Genomic DNA, 20,000 nt, shown 5'->3' with positions numbered 1-20,000 from the left:
TTCACCTTAAGACTAACAATGTTCGCTAACAAAATAAATATTGTAAATTTTGATTTCATGCGAACTTGAAAAATAAGCTTTTAACACTATTTGAGCAAAAGAAACAATATTTATGATACAGTTGTTGTCAGACTTCATTGGTGATTTCAAATATGAAATTTAATTGTAAGCTCAATGAGCAGTTTCGGAGAATTTGATGTTTCCCCATTCAAAGAGATAGGAGCTGCACTTGCATGCCCCAGAGGTGTTTCAAAGGTGGCCGCCAAGTGAAATGACTTGCTTCTATCCCTCACAGCCTCGTTTTCATTCCTGTCAACAATTAAACATGGCGCTACCCTAACATCTATTTACCTAAGGCTGGAACTACACAACTTTTTCCCAGAGTTTTGCCGCGATTTTAAGTGGTCTCAGTAGCTGTGAACCGTGGCTGCTAAAACACACACTTCTGTCTCATGTCACAGTGGCTGGTGAACAGTGAAACAACAGTAACCATAACAGCACCTACTGGTCACAGTCATTTAATATTAGATTTCATGATAGCATTAAACACTTTACCGCTGTTTTGTTTTATGCAAATACTGTAGGCCTAACGTTTGTAAGGCGTGGAAGAAACAAACCATCAACCTTGTAATGGTCAGCCACAGATGGTTTGGAGAGAAGTATCAGTTGTTCTCCTGAGTGTTACCAGCGAAAAGGGTTACATCTGGAAAAAATTAAAACCTTTACACCAAGAGATATTTATATAAAACGTTTGAGGAAGTGTGGGGTGGGGGTGGGGGGGGGGGGGGGGGGGGAAGAAACTGAGTGTGTGTGTGAGAGAGAGGAATGTAGGCAGCTCTTGTGAGTTTGATGTTCCACATCATTGCGCTGTACCAAATTATTTCCTTCATCTCTTTACTCTTTCTAGATAACACACATACGCACGAAAGACTAACTAAAGCAAATCTGAGGTTTAAAATAATGCTGATAAGAATCAAAAAGGACACAAGCTTCAAGATGTTGCCGTTCCTTTGGCCTGTGCATGAGTAAATGCGGTTGTTTTGTAGTATTGTACACATTTAGAGTGATTTAGAGTTACTTTGACAAAGCAACATTATAATCATCTTTGAGGTTTTGTAAGAATAAAAAATGTTAATAAACAGCTGCCGATTATGCTTTTGCCTTATGTGGTGCTTACAAACTCAACTGTTATTCATTTGAGAAAGAGCAGCTGTGTTTTGTTGTGAAAGCAGCTATTTAAATGACAACGGTCTTACCATAGAAATGACAGGACAATGTAAAAAGTATGCAGATCTCCTTCCTATATACAGAGGGGTGAAATGCTTTTGCATTTTCTCCTATTTTATCTTATTTTTTTCATTACAAGTGATATGATCAGCATTTAAATTTTGAGCCAAATGTTAAGTTTAAGTGATGATTCATTTCAGAATGTACTTTAATAACAACAGCACTCAGGCTGCATGTACTCCACAAATCTTTTCAAAACCCAATGACCATGTTCTCCACCAAGATTTAAGAATATCCAAAGAGCTTCTTGTGCTTCATTGTGCGCACAAACATCTGATCATCTGTACAAAGGGTTCACATGATGAGTTTCACAAATCTGCTTATTTGATTCATGACAGAATTTAAAATATTTCATATGTTAATTTTATGTCCTTACATTTTTTGTAAAAAAAAAAAAACATATTAGATTTGTAACATTTTGGATCCAACTCTCATTCATTTTTAGACACAAGGTATAAATAACAACTGCACACTAGCGCATGAACATGCAAAAATACAGATGACTCATGCACACATGCACACACACACACACACACACAAACATTAACAGAGTAAGCACATTGTACAGTGAGTTAAATTGGTGTTTCTGAATGAGAAGACCCACTCTACCAGTCCGACAGGCTGTTTTTCTCTGTCCTCTCTTACTCTCTCATGCTCAAAGAGAAAGAGAGAAAAGGCAGAGAGAGGGAGTGGCCACATAGAAAGAGAGAGATGACATACTAACCATATTTCAGCCAAGATCTTTTTGTTTTGATGTCCATTTGAAATAAAACACCTAGAAGCAAACATTGAGTGATGCACCTGTAAGCAATGCATTATGCAGGCCAGTACATCTGCAGGACAGCGCTGCATGGTGCATCCCTTACCAAATAGAAGTATACTTCAAGTTTATTTTATTAAGTATACTAATAGCATACTTTAATAAACTTCTTTTTCGTAAGGGATGTTTGAAAAGTATATACTAAGAAATAAACACACACACACACACACACACACACACACACTCGCACTCCTTTGTATACTTTTTGTACATTTTATTGCATTATATACAAAATATCAAAGCAGCATTTGCAAACAAATTATGGTAGACTTTTTTAGGACTAACTTCACCTTTCTGAGGTATTTTTTGTAAATATTATTTTTAACTGACTGGCATTGAGGTAATTTTTCATGGATGTATGATGTCACTTTATCTCAAATACATTATGTTCCACAAAGTTTGACAACCAGAAAGTGTCCAACACGTCTTGTCTTCATTTTGAAGAAAATATCTATTGTTTCATATTTTGAAACCTAGACAGACAGACAAAGAGAAAGAAAGAAAGAAAGAAAGAAAGAAAGATAGATAGATAGATAGATAGATTAGGTTTTGGATCGATCAATCGAACTATAAATGGATACAGAGAGTGAATTGTTTTAGTGAAATCATTCAGTGGGTTTGTTTGTATTTCGGCTCTAGGTTACCTCAATACTGAAAGACTGGTATGTCGCTCTCACTCTTAAGTAAATGTTTTACCCCTAATCAAATACCAGTAATGTGTGCACAGTTTATGTGTGTGTTCATTAGATAAATTAATATTGCGAAAAAAAAAACATGCATGTAGGCTTATGTATATAATTCACCAATATTTGGCAATACAAAACACTCACTGTAAGGGCATATATATATATATATATATATACACAGTTTTACTTGAAACAGTGTTGTGGAGTTACAAGTTACATGTAACAGAATTACGTAATTTAATTACAAAAGAAATATGTATATATGTAAAAAATAAATATATATAACTATAATGTTACAGATAATGAGAAAAATTGTGTAATTAAATTACAGTTATGAAAATATTAACTATTACGAAGGGAGTTACATCTGAATATTGTCACACACAGAGAGATTTTATTGATTTCTTTCCAAAATTGCACTGACTGCTATAAAATATGATACACCAATGTTTCAGGAGTTTAGGACACAGAATAGAACATGTTTATTTGATAACTGTTTTATTTCCTATTTGGGTTTATGTATGCTTTATTTTTTAAATTAACTGTTTTTTCCCAAGGCACTGTTAGATGCCAGTGTTTCCTGTCATAGCTAAGATTTGATTTCAAAAACAGTATCATAGCTATCAAAGTATATCTTATGATTTTAAATCTGTATTTAACCTCAAAACGATCTCAATGTAAAAAGGGGTGCTAAAGTCTGATTTTGTGGTGGCTATGCTTTAATAAATTATTATAATCTTAATTCAAGTGATGAAGGATTTTAAAAGTTTGACAGTAATCAGTGTTGAGTACTACTGTAAAGTTACCCCTGTCTGCTTTAAATGTTTGAAAACGATTAACAGTTTAGAAAAATTTAAAAGTAATTCAGAAACTTACATTTAGAAAAGTAATCAAAAAGTAATCAAATGTAATCAGTTACATTACTTTGATAAAGCAATTGAAATAGTTCCACTACTTATTACATATTAAATAGGGTAATTTATAATCTGTAACCTATTTCATTTTCAAAGTAACCTTCCCAACACTTGCTGGAAACACATAGTTTTGCGCAACTCTTTATTTACCTGGTGTGCTGTGCATATTAATTTAATGTAATGTGGCTAGTATGTGCAGTATGTGTGGTTTTGATCCCTGTGGAAGAGAGGGAGTTCCCGAAGTACGCAGCAGGGCTAGTAACATAGACATTTCATGAACTCTTCCTGTACAGCCTCTCTTCAACCTATTGTTGAATGATACTGCAGAAACCACATTCCTGGATATTTCCTCTTTTCTCATTCTCACTCTCATTCTTTCTCTTTGTTTCACATATGCACTCAAGAATTGAGAAACTCTTATGAGTGACATTCCTCACTGTACACGGTACTATCTCACAGGGAGCAGAGACTATTTCAGATGGCATTCCTGCCCTTAACTTCCTGTGGAGTTTGCTGGTGCATAGAAACTCACAAGAGTGACATTCCTGACCATTCCCCCTCTGACCCATCCAGTTTTCCTCTGAAACCAGGAGATTTCCATCTGTCTTTCAGATGACCCCAGGATGACCCTGCAGGCCACCCAGCAAAGAGTTTGTCTTTAAGTGCTACACTTATAGCCCCGGTTTCACAGACAGAGCTTATCTTAGCAAAGCCAGGACTAGGTGTTAGTTAAATTAGGATATTTAAGAAGCTTTTATAAAAATGCCTTAGAAATGAACATTACTGGTGTGCATCTTGAGACACTGACATAATTTAGGATATGTCAGTGCAAGTTATTTTCAGTTGAGATTGCTAAAACATGCATTTTAGTCTGGGACTCGCCTTAAGCCTCGTTTGTGAAACTGGGGGACTATGAGTTTGTCGTAATTGTTACATATAATTTACCATCTTTAGATATATCTATTCAAATGTATATATGTATATAAGCCTTGAAAGTTTTCTACACACATCCAGTTGCAGTTGCAACAGGTAAGCAAGCAGATTTCCAGTTGCAAATCTACAATTTCAGCAATAATACTGCAATTTGATATTCAATTTTATTCTATCTTAAAGCTTCTATATTAATCTATATATTAAAGCAGCGATTACTGTAAATTATATATAAAAATGTCACTGTGGAAATATACTAATTGTACGCTCAGACATAGGTTTATCTTTCAGAAACAAATGTGATTTATATTTAATGTGTAACTGCGATTGTGAAAGAGAGAGGAAGATCCAAACTGAAAGAGACTGAAAGAGATGCTTCAAACAAATTAAAAAATCGTGTAAATCTTGATGGTTCACAGTATACCAGCATGTGTGTAGTGAAAGTACTGGAACATTGTTGGCCAATAGTACAGTAGAAACTGGCATCAGTCCACATTTCGTTTATCACTAAACTCTTACTTCAGGACAAGCTGGGAGTGACAAAATGTTGCAAGACCTCAAGGGATTCCCTCCAACAATGCCAGTACCCTGAGACTGCCTAGAAATGTAATCTATACTGATCAAAGTGATATGCGTAACACAGAGGGCTTGGATTGTTCAGCTCTTTGTCTAAATATCCTTTCTAACGCAGTCAACCAAAGTGAAATATAACTTCATACCACAGTTGTCACTGTAAAAGTGGAGTCAAACATAACACAAGTCACTGTTCTGGTCATAGCCTACACATTGCATTCTATATTCATGTGGGGCTTTAAGAATGACAGGCTAGAATAATGTTTCCATTGTCATTTCTGCAACATTTAAGACTGGGCATGTGGCATCACTGCACTGTTTGGTGAAGTGGGAACACTACTCTTCTGTGTGAAGCTGACTTTGTCCAATATGAAATTGTTTTAGCTACAGCCTCGATTAATTTCGACGTTCAGTCTATCAATAGACATTGACATAGTAGTGGAGGGTTGGGCTCGTTTGTTTAGATCACACAAGAATGCTCCCCACCTTGAAAAAAAGATAAAAGGTTTACCGAAGAAAAAGCGACTCGATGTACGTTCCCAGGGCAACCGCAAGCCCAACCTACCGCCATAGTAGAATTACCTGAATTCTCCTCACGTGACCGATCCCCAGGCCTTCCGACCAATCAGAAGACAGGACAGGTGCGCTCATGGTAGTTTCGGAGGTGGAATCTCAGGTACTCTTGTAAACTGCGACGACACTATAAAGTCTTTCACGTAAGTTCAAATTTTGCGTGGCATATTCAGAACCTCCTCCAGGTGATGTTGGGCAAAGGATGAAGTTACGTTTTCTCACAGACTAGGATATCTATTGAGTCGAGTTATGCGAAAAGCGTCTCAGTGATTGTAGTCTTCGCATACGCGGGAGTGGAAGATGATTTTCACGCACCGTGATTTCTTCTGAGGATTCAGCGTCTCTGTTGTCTCAGCACACCTTTCATTTAGAGGAACCTCGGGCTGCGTTTATCTCGTTCTCATCATTTTTGTGCAGGTGAGTCGCTCAGGCTGATGATCAGGTTCGTTGTTGTGGCATGAATCATCACCTGTAAAAGACTCTCTGGAGCTTATGGCGCTGTAAACCTGTTCTGCACCACAGGACAATATCCTAGGTTGTTTGTCTTGTATGACGTGAATCTCATTTGTTTTGTACGAATGAAGTTATTCGCAAAAAGGCCTAGGTTTAAAATGGCATTCATACAGAATATGACTTTAATACACATATTAGCCAATATGATAAACGTTCTTACAATTTCTTAATTAAAAGTCAATTTGATATTTTGTATGAGTGTAGAAAATTGTCAGGTGGTGTAACTGAGATTTAAAAACAACAAAAATGATCAAACATAGTTTTGAATAATATTTTATAATGATTTATTATTATTAGGGTATTTCCTTTAAAAATATGTAAAGCAATTTTGATATCAATGGTGTAATCAACATGCATGAAGCCATTTTGTTGTCATGTGACAAAATCATAAAACAGGGAGGACCCTTTTAGACCACTAGCCTATACGGTAAAATATTAGCTAAACGAGAAAGAAAATCTGAAAGTTTTTTTTTTTCTTCAGAAAAGTAAAATATATGTAACTCTCATGGCATGGCCTAGCCTATATCTCATTAAATCTGCGATTTGGAATGGTATATAGGCTACATTCATAATGTATGAAACCAACACGAATACAAAGTTTAGGCTACATTTCTAAGAACTTGACACGTGTTTTAAGCTAGATTTTTTAAAAGAGTTCTCCATCTTGGATCTTACTTGTCATTGATCCCTATAAGCAAATCCATTTTTATAACATTAATGTAGCCTATCTAGTGAAGGGTGGAGATATAGCCTATTTCATAAAGTAGCCTATATTAAACCTAATCTATTACAGATCTATCTCAGATTACACTGTGTTATTGTTATTCTTGAATAGACATGTTGTGTCTATTGTTGTTCTTACGTCATAGCGTCATAATTAAGCGGGGGTTTATAGATTACAATTAGCCTAAGTGGTAGGTAGCTACACCTAAAAATAGATACAACATAGTTATTCCAGTTTTAATGTTGAAGTAGTGAAGTCGTATTTATTTATTGTCTGTTTAGTTTTAACAATGACTGAGAAAACAGCTCCCTGGTGGAGGTCTTTCGTGGGCAAGAGGAGAAAGGCAGCCAGAGAATCTGCGGCGACACTGGAACAGGACCTCCGTAATCAGGCTTCAGCAGGGTCCACACAGCATCCCTCCGCTGAGCCGGACCAACGGCTCACTTCACCGACACGCCCAGCGAAAGAAGAGGGCAACTGCTTACCGAGCGACGAAACATATGACGACTCCGCTGTTCAGCCAACATTCAACGAGAGCTCCAATCGCCGCAATCTCACCGTGTCCCGCTCCGGACGCTTCAAAGAGAAACGGAAGACGCGCGTCAGTCTTCCACAGAACCACGGAGATGATGGGAAATCAGCCGACGTCCAGTCAACCCGCTGATTGCCACTGCGGTTTGGTAGAGCACTAAATACGGCACTACCTCCCTTCTGACACTGTTGAACTCAATTTGACTCATGAATGCACTTATATGAAGGTATGAGGATAGCCTTTTGGAGTAAGTTATCCATATTACAGAAGCTTTATTTTCCAAATGCTGGAAATAATGACATTTCCCTGCTGAAAAAAACTGTTTCTTAGTCAGGCTAGTCTTTACAGGTTTTAAAGGGGTTTTGGGCACTTTACAATAGCTGGAAGACCAGCTGGGCCAGTCTGGATTACTAACTAGGCCAGCCTTAACCAGCTAAGACCAGCAAACCATAAGATGTTTTTTTTTTGCCAGCAGGGTTATTGGACATTCAGCAGAATAATTTTTGTGAAGGATACAACTTAAAAATTTTTTTTTTAGAGATTTGTCATACATAATTTGCACTGTTTTGTGGTGTTGTTGCAATATTTTACGAAGGACTGTACATTAGAAGGATTTAGCAGCATATATTTTTAATGGTAATCAGTGTGCTGCAAGCACAGCCTTATCATGACTTGTTTTTAATGCTTGTGCATGCATGCCACATATTTTTAAAGGGGTTAGGGTGGTGGTCCTATCCGTCCAGAATCAGATTATTACTGTATATGCCATGATAGTCATGCATTCGACATGTCAGAAATCAAAGCCATGCATTTTCTTGTGTAGTTTGTTTTATTGAATCCACCTTGATAGTAGTGATTCATTCTCCCACTGCAAAACAGTAGTGCTATATTTTCATTAGACAAACCAAAGATTCTATTCTTATAATGTTTAGTTAACAGAGTCAAGAGAAGCAATATAACTAAACTATAAACTGTTAGTTTAGCAAACAGTGTTTACAGTAGTTATATGAGTATATTATTGAAGACATGAGTTGAACTTGGTTACTATTCAGTCATCCTAAATTAGAATGGAACCTGATAATTCGGTTAAAAAAACTGTGATCAAACTATGAGATTTAATCTGTTATGAGTAAAGCTGGTTGTTAGAGAAATAGGCCTCTGTAGCTTCAGATCCTTTGAGTAGGCAAGTGATGCAGAGACAGATTTGAGATTTGTGTCTATAATGAAGATTTAGACAAGGTTTCAGTGCAATCAGGAAAAAATTGGAATGTACTGTACTTGTGCATTAGTTTGCTAAATTTAGCTTGGGAAGGAAGTGTTACTACATCAGATTTTAAATAAACAGATGATTTTCCATCTAAAGCATCCATTTGTGCATGTGCTGAGTTGTTGTTGCCCCTGAATGTGCTTACGTGTATGTGTTTGTTATGGGTGGGGTAAACAGAGAGCAATAGGTCATTATTAGAGTTACAGTATTTAAAACTCCATCAGTGTGTGCTAATGCTCGTCACCTCGCCTGAGGCTGTCATCTTTAACCTCATCAACCCTGTATCACAACATTCCTTACTCTTAGAAGACAAGTTTCTCAGAGAGCCAGAATGACTGCACTGTCTTTCCCTAATAGTGTGGAAAATATTAGATCATTTGCATGGACTTACAAACCAGAGATTATATATTCATGTGGGGCTTTAAGAATGACAGGCTAGAATAATGTTTCCATTGTCATTTCTGCAACATTTAAGACTGGGCATGTGGCATCACTGCACTGTTTGGTGAAGTGGGAACACTACTCTTCTGTGTGAAGCTGACTTTGTCCAATATGAAATTGTTTTAGCTACAGCCTCGATTAATTTCGACGTTCAGTCTATCAATAGACATTGACATAGTAGTGGAGGGTTGGGCTCGTTTGTTTAGATCACACAAGAATGCTCCCCACCTTGAAAAAAAGATAAAAGGTTTACCGAAGAAAAAGCGACTCGATGTACGTTCCCAGGGCAACCGCAAGCCCAACCTACCGCCATAGTAGAATTACCTGAATTCTCCTCACGTGACCGATCCCCAGGCCTTCCGACCAATCAGAAGACAGGACAGGTGCGCTCATGGTAGTTTCGGAGGTGGAATCTCAGGTACTCTTGTAAACTGCGACGACACTATAAAGTCTTTCACGTAAGTTCAAATTTTGCGTGGCATATTCAGAACCTCCTCCAGGTGATGTTGGGCAAAGGATGAAGTTACGTTTTCTCACAGACTAGGATATCTATTGAGTCGAGTTATGCGAAAAGCGTCTCAGTGATTGTAGTCTTCGCATACGCGGGAGTGGAAGATGATTTTCACGCACCGTGATTTCTTCTGAGGATTCAGCGTCTCTGTTGTCTCAGCACACCTTTCATTTAGAGGAACCTCGGGCTGCGTTTATCTCGTTCTCATCATTTTTGTGCAGGTGAGTCGCTCAGGCTGATGATCAGGTTCGTTGTTGTGGCATGAATCATCACCTGTAAAAGACTCTCTGGAGCTTATGGCGCTGTAAACCTGTTCTGCACCACAGGACAATATCCTAGGTTGTTTGTCTTGTATGACGTGAATCTCATTTGTTTTGTACGAATGAAGTTATTCGCAAAAAGGCCTAGGTTTAAAATGGCATTCATACAGAATATGACTTTAATACACATATTAGCCAATATGATAAACGTTCTTACAATTTCTTAATTAAAAGTCAATTTGATATTTTGTATGAGTGTAGAAAATTGTCAGGTGGTGTAACTGAGATTTAAAAACAACAAAAATGATCAAACATAGTTTTGAATAATATTTTATAATGATTTATTATTATTAGGGTATTTCCTTTAAAAATATGTAAAGCAATTTTGATATCAATGGTGTAATCAACATGCATGAAGCCATTTTGTTGTCATGTGACAAAATCATAAAACAGGGAGGACCCTTTTAGACCACTAGCCTATACGGTAAAATATTAGCTAAACGAGAAAGAAAATCTGAAAGTTTTTTTTTTTCTTCAGAAAAGTAAAATATATGTAACTCTCATGGCATGGCCTAGCCTATATCTCATTAAATCTGCGATTTGGAATGGTATATAGGCTACATTCATAATGTATGAAACCAACACGAATACAAAGTTTAGGCTACATTTCTAAGAACTTGACACGTGTTTTAAGCTAGATTTTTTAAAAGAGTTCTCCATCTTGGATCTTACTTGTCATTGATCCCTATAAGCAAATCCATTTTTATAACATTAATGTAGCCTATCTAGTGAAGGGTGGAGATATAGCCTATTTCATAAAGTAGCCTATATTAAACCTAATCTATTACAGATCTATCTCAGATTACACTGTGTTATTGTTATTCTTGAATAGACATGTTGTGTCTATTGTTGTTCTTACGTCATAGCGTCATAATTAAGCGGGGGTTTATAGATTACAATTAGCCTAAGTGGTAGGTAGCTACACCTAAAAATAGATACAACATAGTTATTCCAGTTTTAATGTTGAAGTAGTGAAGTCGTATTTATTTATTGTCTGTTTAGTTTTAACAATGACTGAGAAAACAGCTCCCTGGTGGAGGTCTTTCGTGGGCAAGAGGAGAAAGGCAGCCAGAGAATCTGCGGTGACACTGGAACAGGACCTCCGTAATCAGGCTTCAGCAGGGTCCACACAGCATCCCTCCGCTGAGCCGGACCAACGGCTCACTTCACCGACACGCCCAGCGAAAGAAGAGGGCAACTGCTTACCGAGCGACGAAACATATGACGACTCCGCTGTTCAGCCAACATTCAACGAGAGCTCCAATCGCCGCAATCTCACCGTGTCCCGCTCCGGACGCTTCAAAGAGAAACGGAAGACGCGCGTCAGTCTTCCACAGAACCACGGAGATGATGGGAAATCAGCCGACGTCCAGTCAACCCGCTGATTGCCACTGCGGTTTGGTAGAGCACTAAATACGGCACTACCTCCCTTCTGACACTGTTGAACTCAATTTGACTCATGAATGCACTTATATGAAGGTATGAGGATAGCCTTTTGGAGTAAGTTATCCATATTACAGAAGCTTTATTTTCCAAATGCTGGAAATAATGACATTTCCCTGCTGAAAAAAACTGTTTCTTAGTCAGGCTAGTCTTTACAGGTTTTAAAGGGGTTTTGGGCACTTTACAATAGCTGGAAGACCAGCTGGGCCAGTCTGGATTACTAACTAGGCCAGCCTTAACCAGCTAAGACCAGCAAACCATAAGATGTTTTTTTTTTGCCAGCAGGGTTATTGGACATTCAGCAGAATAATTTTTGTGAAGGATACAACTTAAAAATTTTTTTTTTAGAGATTTGTCATACATAATTTGCACTGTTTTGTGGTGTTGTTGCAATATTTTACGAAGGACTGTACATTAGAAGGATTTAGCAGCATATATTTTTAATGGTAATCAGTGTGCTGCAAGCACAGCCTTATCATGACTTGTTTTTAATGCTTGTGCATGCATGCCACATATTTTTAAAGGGGTTAGGGTGGTGGTCCTATCCGTCCAGAATCAGATTATTACTGTATATGCCATGATAGTCATGCATTCGACATGTCAGAAATCAAAGCCATGCATTTTCTTGTGTAGTTTGTTTTATTGAATCCACCTTGATAGTAGTGATTCATTCTCCCACTGCAAAACAGTAGTGCTATATTTTCATTAGACAAACCAAAGATTCTATTCTTATAATGTTTAGTTAACAGAGTCAAGAGAAGCAATATAACTAAACTATAAACTGTTAGTTTAGCAAACAGTGTTTACGGTAGTTATATGAGTATATTATTGAAGACATGAGTTGAACTTGGTTACTATTCAGTCATCCTAAATTAGAATGGAACCTGATAATTCGGTTAAAAAAACTGTGATCAAACTATGAGATTTAATCTGTTATGAGTAAAGCTGGTTGTTAGAGAAATAGGCCTCTGTAGCTTCAGATCCTTTGAGTAGGCAAGTGATGCAGAGACAGATTTGAGATTTGTGTCTATAATGAAGATTTAGACAAGGTTTCAGTGCAATCAGGAAAAAATTGGAATATACTGTACTCTTATGCATTAGTTTGCTAAATTTAGCTTTGGGAAGGAAGTGTTACTACATCAGATCTTAAATAAACAGATGATTTTCCATCTAAAGCATCCATTTGTGCATGTGCTGAGTTGTTGTTGCCCCTGAATGTGCTTACGTGTATGTGTTTGTTATGGGTGGGGTAAACAGAGAGCAATAGGTCATTATTAGAGTTACAGTATTTAAAACTCCATCAGTGTGTGCTAATGCTCGTCACCTCGCCTGAGGCTGTCATCTTTAACCTCATCAACCCTGTATCACAACATTCCTTACTCTTAGAAGACAAGTTTCTCAGAGAGCCAGAATGACTGCACTGTCTTTCCCTAATAGTGTGGAAAATATTAGATCATTTGCATGGACTTACAAACCAGAGATTATACAATCAAAGCTTGTAGAGTCATGACTGCACTGTTCACATTGAATCAAATGCATTTTATCGTTGTTGTTGTTTGACACAATTGATCGTTTTTAGCAGTAGCTGATTTTATTGTCACTCAATGAAATATTCAGATACTATCTTGACCCCATTTCTGATTAAATCTGGTTTGGAGGTCATCTTTAATTAGCCATGCCTCTCTACTCTGCACACACACAAACTAAACGTTGTCAAAAAAACTACCACTAGAGAGCGATCTGGTCGCGCGCAGCAAAGAGTACAGCCACCTGAAGCACAAAAAACTAGATGCGATGTTAAACAATTAATAAAAGCCTTAGCTTTTAGCTTTATTTTCATTACAGAAATTTGACATACTTTCTACATGCATTTTAATAAACACTCTCGGGTGTGTGAATAATATAAAATATGAAATGGCCAGGCTCATGGTCAGGACAGCCTCCCACCACGCGCTGCCTGAGATGGTCCTCACTGCAGAACACAAGATCCAGGGGGCGAGGTTGGATCCAGATCCAACTACTCCCACCTTACATATACCTAAACCAGGGGTAGGCAAGTTCGGTCCTAGCTCCAACCCTAATCAAACACACCTGAACAAGCTAATCAATGTCTTCAGGATTACTAAGGCTATAGGCAGGTGAGTTTTTTTTTTCAGGGTTGGAGCTGAACTCTGTAGGACTGCGGCTCTCTAGGACCGAACTTGCCTACCCCTGACCTAAACCTACCCGTCTCCACCCCCTGATCCCTAAACCCACCCATCTCCACCCCTAAACCTACCAATCTCCACCCCCTAGATGTGGACTCCCCCCCCTGATCCCTAACCCCCCCCATCCCCCCCCCTAAACCTACCAATCTCCACCCCCTAGATGTGGATCCAACCCCGCCCCCTGGATCTTTGTTCTGCAATGAGGGGCTACTGCGCCGCCTGCTGTGCTGTCGTTTGCATTCTAGACGCAACAGGCGGACCACAGGGTGCGCGTGCTGTAGTCCGGTTCAGTTCACACATAAATTCCAAAGAAGCACAGCATTTGGACAGTGTGTCACCATTTCTAGTGGATTGTTCTTTACCAAGTGGAGAGGACATATTTCTACAGCTTTCTTCAAGTGTTTTTAAATTACATTTTTATGCGTCACGTACTTCACGGAAAATTAGACGCGAATAGTCATCGTGAAACCCTCAGCGTCTTCCTAATTATAACACGAGCTCGCGGTCAGTAACTGTATCTCGTGGGTCAAAGGCGCGCGCTATGCAGACCCAGCCTCGCGCCCCGACTGGCCTCTGACAACTTCCCTGCGTCCCCCGGAGGAGCAGAAAAACGCACGAAACTTCAGCTTTCCAAGGTAAGGTAGCCTTTGAAAACTACATTACAGTAAACAAGGCTTTTATAATACCATTGAACCACTACCGTTATGTTTAACATATGACACTGGTTTGTGTTCTCAGCTGGACTCTGTTGGTGAGTGTCATATTATTGACTCACAACAGCACTGACAGTAACCAGACTTAAATGTGAACAGTCTGGTCATATTTCACAACTTTTCGAATGACACAGTTTAGTATCTGAATTTTTAATGGTTAGAGTGTTGTACGTTGAACTTTAAAGGGACAGTTCACCCAATAGCCTAAAGACAATTCTGTCGTCGTTTACTCACGCTTGTGTCGGTCCAAACCTGATACATGACTTTCTTTCTTGTGTGGAACATAAAAGAAGATATTTGAACAGCAGCCGAACAGTTTTGTTTACCAATGATGTTCAGCTGTACATAAAAATATTTTCTCAAAACCTTTTCTCAAAATATCTTCTTTTATGGTCCACAGAAGGAAGAAATTCATACAGGTTTGTAAAGAAACGAGGGTGAATAAGTGATGACAGAATTTACATTTTTGGGTCATCCATCCCTTTAAGTATACAAACCTATTTATTTTCATATGAATTATTAATTTAAATAATAATTTAATAATTTTAACTCTCTCACACTGTACTTAACATAGCAGGTTATTAAATCTAATGTTATAAAATTCACGTGAAATGAATGAAATATATATATATAAAGATATATTCTTTAAACAGAATACAAATCATTCACACGTGTTATGATTAGCATCAGCCAGATATTATACAGCATGTCTCTACAGGTGGATAAAAATGTTTACACATGGGTGGACCAGCACAACATTGTGTGTCAACATCTCCATGGGAAAGCTGTTAATGGGACTCTAGGGAAAAACAGAGAGTTGTTAAGAGCTATGCAGCTGGATGAAATATAACCCACAAGATCTTGGACAGTCATATCATGAAAGAGGCCAAAGGATGAATAGTTGAATTCTTAATGTGACTCTTGAACAATGTTGGGATTTTATTTATTTAATCATCTACAAATGTGAAATTAATTTTAGAATTTCCTAATGCTTGAACTTGTCCGTTTGTCCTTTTCCTCCATGGAGCAATAACACAATGTTTCTCTATTTTGGCAAGAATAAACATTCCTAATAATTAACATATTAACTAAATTCCTTCTACATTTCTCAGCTGTATTTAGCGGGTTTCTCTTCCTCACACAATAGCTCTGATTGGCTGCTGTGCTGGGCTTGCCAGAAGTTGAGCAGCTCTACTTCTCAAACAACAGACTCCATTGTTATCTCCAGAGCCCTCCGGCTCTTGATAAGGTTGCCACTTTACTCTGATCTGAGATCATTTGTATGCCTGTTCCTTTTAAAAGTCAAGTTCAGGAGTTTGTATGTTAGAGATGACCCTAGTTCAGAGTTAAATGCAGTTTCTTCAAAAGATGATCTTTGGAACCTCTCACTGGCCATTGTGGAAGCAGGAGATTGGTTTTCCTAAAAGAGAAGGGAGGGTTCCTGTTGGGTGCATCTTGTGATGGACAAGCTTCCTGCCAAGAGGAACATGTACTGTAGACTTGTGGAGAGAGAGAGGGGTGTGGGGAGATCGCTTTGTCATGTTGAAACCACAGTGAAGTGCTGAAAAGTTCTTGGTGTTCTTTAACACTTTTGTTTAGCTGGAGCTCTAAATGTAAGTCAGCATTTACAAAATACATTTACAACTAGTTTAATTTTTGTATGTTATAAATAAAACCTGAATTTAGAAATGAAAATCAAGTCTATCTAAACATTATGAGTGGGCTTATTAATTTAATTTAATATAATTTAATTTTATATTTATTAATGCAAATACCTATAATTAAACTATTCATTTAGTTTAATTATATTATACATTTTAAATATCTCTTATCTTTATTAATATCTCTTATCTAATCTCTTAAATTTGTTTAATTATAATAATTTAAATATCTGCCTGAGAGGTCAAATAGTACAATACAGAGGGCAAGTGTCCCACTGTCTGTGTTTTAAAGGGGTCATATGATGCAATTTAAATTTTTCCTTTCTCTTTGAAGTGTTACAAGCTCTTGGTGCATAAAGAAGATCTGTAAAGTTGGAAAGACTAAAGTCTCAAATCCAAAGAGATATTCTTTATAAAAGTTAAGAGTCAACCACGACTACCTAAAACGGCTCGTTCTAACACGCCCCCACATGTCTACGTCACGATGTGGGAAGATTTGCATAACGCCGCCCAAATGTTCACGCAAAGAAAGAATGCGTAACTTTTTATTCTCGCTGTAGTATTGTTGCCGCCATGTCATGAAGACGCTGTGTTTCGTTGTGAAAGCGATACACCAAATACACAAAATAATGTTCTTTTTAGCAACATCATATGACCCCATATGTGACTGTTTTTTCAGGTTCCTGAGCAATGCCTGTCCCTCCTCCTCCACCTCCCCCAGCTCCACCACCCCCACCTCCACCTCCTGCAGCTCCTGCACCTCCTGCACAAGTGAGATCCATGCACACACACATTCACAGATAGCTATTATTGTAATATAGTTCATCAGAATGTGTGTATAATGGCTCTTTTTCCATATGTCTGTTGCTTTCTCTCTCTGTCTCTTTCTCTTTGTTTCCGTCACGCAGTTCCTCCTGGCAACCACCTGGCTAGATGTGCATTATTAATTAGAGATAAAATTACACTCAGGGGCATATACAGCACAGGTGTCACATGTTCAGATTTGGCTTTCTGGTTGAATGCATGTGCACACAAATGACATCTTTGAACACATTTAAAACCAACATTAAAGGGATAGTTTACCCTGTAATGAACATTATGAATCATTTACTCACCATTTTAAACCTGTATGACTTTTTTCTTCTTCTTTAAAACATAAAACAAGGTATTTAAAATATGTCCATACCATAAAATTGTTGTCTTGGACTCGATGACTTTCATTATATGGACAAAAACAGTTGAAACATTCTTCAAGATAACTTTTCAACACTTTATGAATCTTGTAGTTTTCTAAATCACACGTTGTGCCATTTTAGACTTAATTAAGTCATTTTAGAATTCAGTACCTAATTAGATTAGACCATTTTTTTGGCCAGTTTGAGTTTTGGCATATCATAGATACTGCAATAAAAACCATACCAGAGAAAACTAATGGCACAGTGAAACTCATTAAAACTGCATAACATTAAGAAAGTTGCTATTTTTCACTCTTTATTTTAGTCACGGACAGACCCTCCTAAAATACAGCGTTCTGAGGGTGGAGGTCGCAGTGCGCTCCTGTCTGACATTCAGAAGGGGACGAGGCTGAAAAAGGTCACACAGGTCAATGACCGAAGCACACCATTCCTTGACAGTAAGTCAAAATCAAATTTATTAACGTAAACTCAATTCTTTAACACTGATCAGGTGAAATGAGTCACCTGGCAACAATCCATCTGGTTGCAAGCATGGGAAATATGAATACTAAAGTGATACTATTTCAGGTTCTATTCCTGATTATCTGATTTAGCAGTCCAAAATTAATTTCTGCTGTATGATGGCAACACTGGAATATTGTTTATTAATGTAACCAGAGCTACCAGCATTGCATTTTCAACGATTGTTTATTGAAAATGAGAGTGTTGTGTCAGCATGAGAACCTGTATTAAATTACTCTCTCGTGAAAATGAAACTGAAGGAGTTTGAGAAACAGTACAAAAGAATAACTATGTGGAGAAAACCAGGCATCAGAAAAAGTCTGAATGGCTGATAAGTTTTAAGGACTTATCAGTGGCAGAGCTATATTTAAACTCGAGGTCCATAGCCATTGGGTTCTCATACTTCAAAGCACTCATGTGCACACAAAGACACATAGGCTTTCTATCTGTATATGGAAATGCACTGCGGCAGATAAAGGGCCAAGACCTCAGGAAGTGCTGGAGTGAGGATCACACAGAAAGTGGGGGTGACGATGCTTCTCATCTTGCTCTTTATTACAAAGGACAGCAGTATTCTCTGTGCTCAGGACATACCATGTTCATTAAAAAGTCATTGTATCACTTTAGTTTACAGTTCCTGTTTATGCATCACTCTTTGTCTTGAGGTCTGCTTGCCTTATGTGATTGAAAGTAGGATGTTCTTGGGCATTATCATTTGTTGGTCCTGGAAAAGGTTATTATTATAACAGGAGCTATTAAGAAGACGAAAACTAGATATTGAAAATGTATTTTAGTTTGCAACTATAGTTTATAAATATAATTTATGAACCCGACTGAGCATGCATTTCACTTGCTGAAGACAAAACTAAAGGCAGAAAGACCCAAAAAAACAAACAACAACTGAAGTTAACTCAAGTAAAGGCCTGGCAAAGCATCACAAAGGAGGAAACCCAGTCTCTGGTGATGCCCATGAGTTCCAGACTTAAGACAGTCACTGGGCCTCACGAAACGAACGTACGACAGAAAATTGGGCGTATGGTCGTTTCAACGCAAAACTTGGAATTTATCAATATGGACGTGAGCGGTGGCTACGATCAAATCTGGTCTCAGCTCGTGTAAGCAAGTTTTTGAGTTACCTGAACTTGCGGTCGATCGTTAACCAGTAAGATTAGAATGTCTTTTTTGTTTTGTTTAATACGGTGCTTTAGCTTTATATGCACGAATAGCAGCGTAAACAAGACCATGAGGATTCAATCATCGCATCATGCACCTTGCAGCGCTTCTGTGAAAGGAGAAAAACAGAAATTAAGTCTATAAAAGGAATAAAATAAATAGGATCACACAAATAGGCTAAAATATAATTAACAGATTAACAAAATGAAAATGAAAAAAACCACTGTGCAACAAGTGCCTAGGCTATGCTCGCTGTTGTGACACTCCTAATGCATTTTTTTCCTTTATATCTTTATTTGATTTAATCCATCTGATCGCACAGTCGCCTCACGCACACACAAACAACATTAGTTCTACCGTTGCCTGACATTCAGCCATTCATCATCAAACTAAAATGCAGTCAACCAAACATAAAAGTTACACTGTTTATTTTAAAAGGTCCGTTGTAAAATCAGCGTGCAACACCCAAACAAAAATGTTTGCAAGGATTTTACACGGATATTAGAACATAAGTGAAGTATAAAGCCATGTTTAGGCTACATAATGAATAATAGTTATGCAAACAAATGTTACAAATATGGCAAAAATGGAAACATTTGGATTCTTGTGGTATGAGACAGGCTCGTGAGCCCAATGCCGTTTCAGTTTTGCTTGACATATGTATGCTGTTTATAATGAATGCCACTATAGCCTAATTTGTGTTTTAGCCTATTTTATAGTTTAATATATCATTTTATAACTATTTATTTTTCATTCTTGTTCTGTTCTGATCTGAATACTGTTAAATTTTAAATATCTGTTGTAGAGTGAGGGGAACTAAATAGACTGTTAATATTTACCAGTATTTTACTATACATATAAATGACATGTATTAATGTAGCCTAATTGTTTGCAATTACAAGGTTAACGGGTGTTTTTGGAGTAAGATCAATTTCTCTTTCATGAGATGACTTCCTCTTTTTGGCCAGGTTTCGTTTCTCCGTGTCGTAAACTCTAGGGGCGAGGCTTCTAAACC

The 20,000-nt window shown here is 37.7% G+C and overlaps 3 protein-coding genes across 3 annotated transcripts in view; all 3 read left to right on the top strand.

The window, feature by feature from the left end:
• The first annotated feature begins 7,309 nt into the window (after positions 1 to 7,309).
• On the top strand, positions 7,310 to 7,684 carry LOC107748725 (proline-rich protein 15-like). Its single transcript, XM_016563672.1, has one exon. The coding sequence runs from the start codon at positions 7,310 to 7,312 to the stop codon at positions 7,682 to 7,684; it is 375 nt and encodes a 124-aa protein (XP_016419158.1).
• Positions 7,685 to 11,092: 3,408 nt separating this feature from the next.
• Positions 11,093 to 12,365, top strand: LOC107748748 (proline-rich protein 15-like). Its single transcript, XM_016563688.1, has one exon. It carries the CDS (start codon positions 11,102 to 11,104, stop codon positions 11,474 to 11,476), a length of 375 nt encoding a protein of 124 aa, XP_016419174.1. The 5' UTR covers positions 11,093 to 11,101; the 3' UTR covers positions 11,477 to 12,365.
• Positions 12,366 to 13,961: 1,596 nt separating this feature from the next.
• LOC107748724 (formin-like protein 5) overlaps positions 13,962 to 20,000 on the top strand; it is an 8,656-nt gene continuing 2,617 nt past the window's right edge. The window contains exons 1-3 of the mRNA XM_016563671.1: positions 13,962 to 14,376; positions 16,795 to 16,886; positions 17,616 to 17,748. Coding sequence (XP_016419157.1) covers positions 16,806 to 16,886; positions 17,616 to 17,748 — 214 coding nt within the window. The 5' untranslated portion in view covers positions 13,962 to 14,376; positions 16,795 to 16,805. The remainder of the gene's footprint in view (positions 14,377 to 16,794; positions 16,887 to 17,615; positions 17,749 to 20,000) is intronic.

This window comes from Sinocyclocheilus rhinocerous, unplaced genomic scaffold (genome assembly GCF_001515625.1).
Source record: "Sinocyclocheilus rhinocerous isolate Xijiao unplaced genomic scaffold, SAMN03320098_v1.1 scaffold499, whole genome shotgun sequence".
NCBI lineage: Eukaryota > Metazoa > Chordata > Actinopteri > Cypriniformes > Cyprinidae > Sinocyclocheilus > Sinocyclocheilus rhinocerous.
The sequence above is the reverse complement of the archived record's forward strand: the minus strand, read 5'-3'. Positions and strand labels throughout refer to the sequence as shown.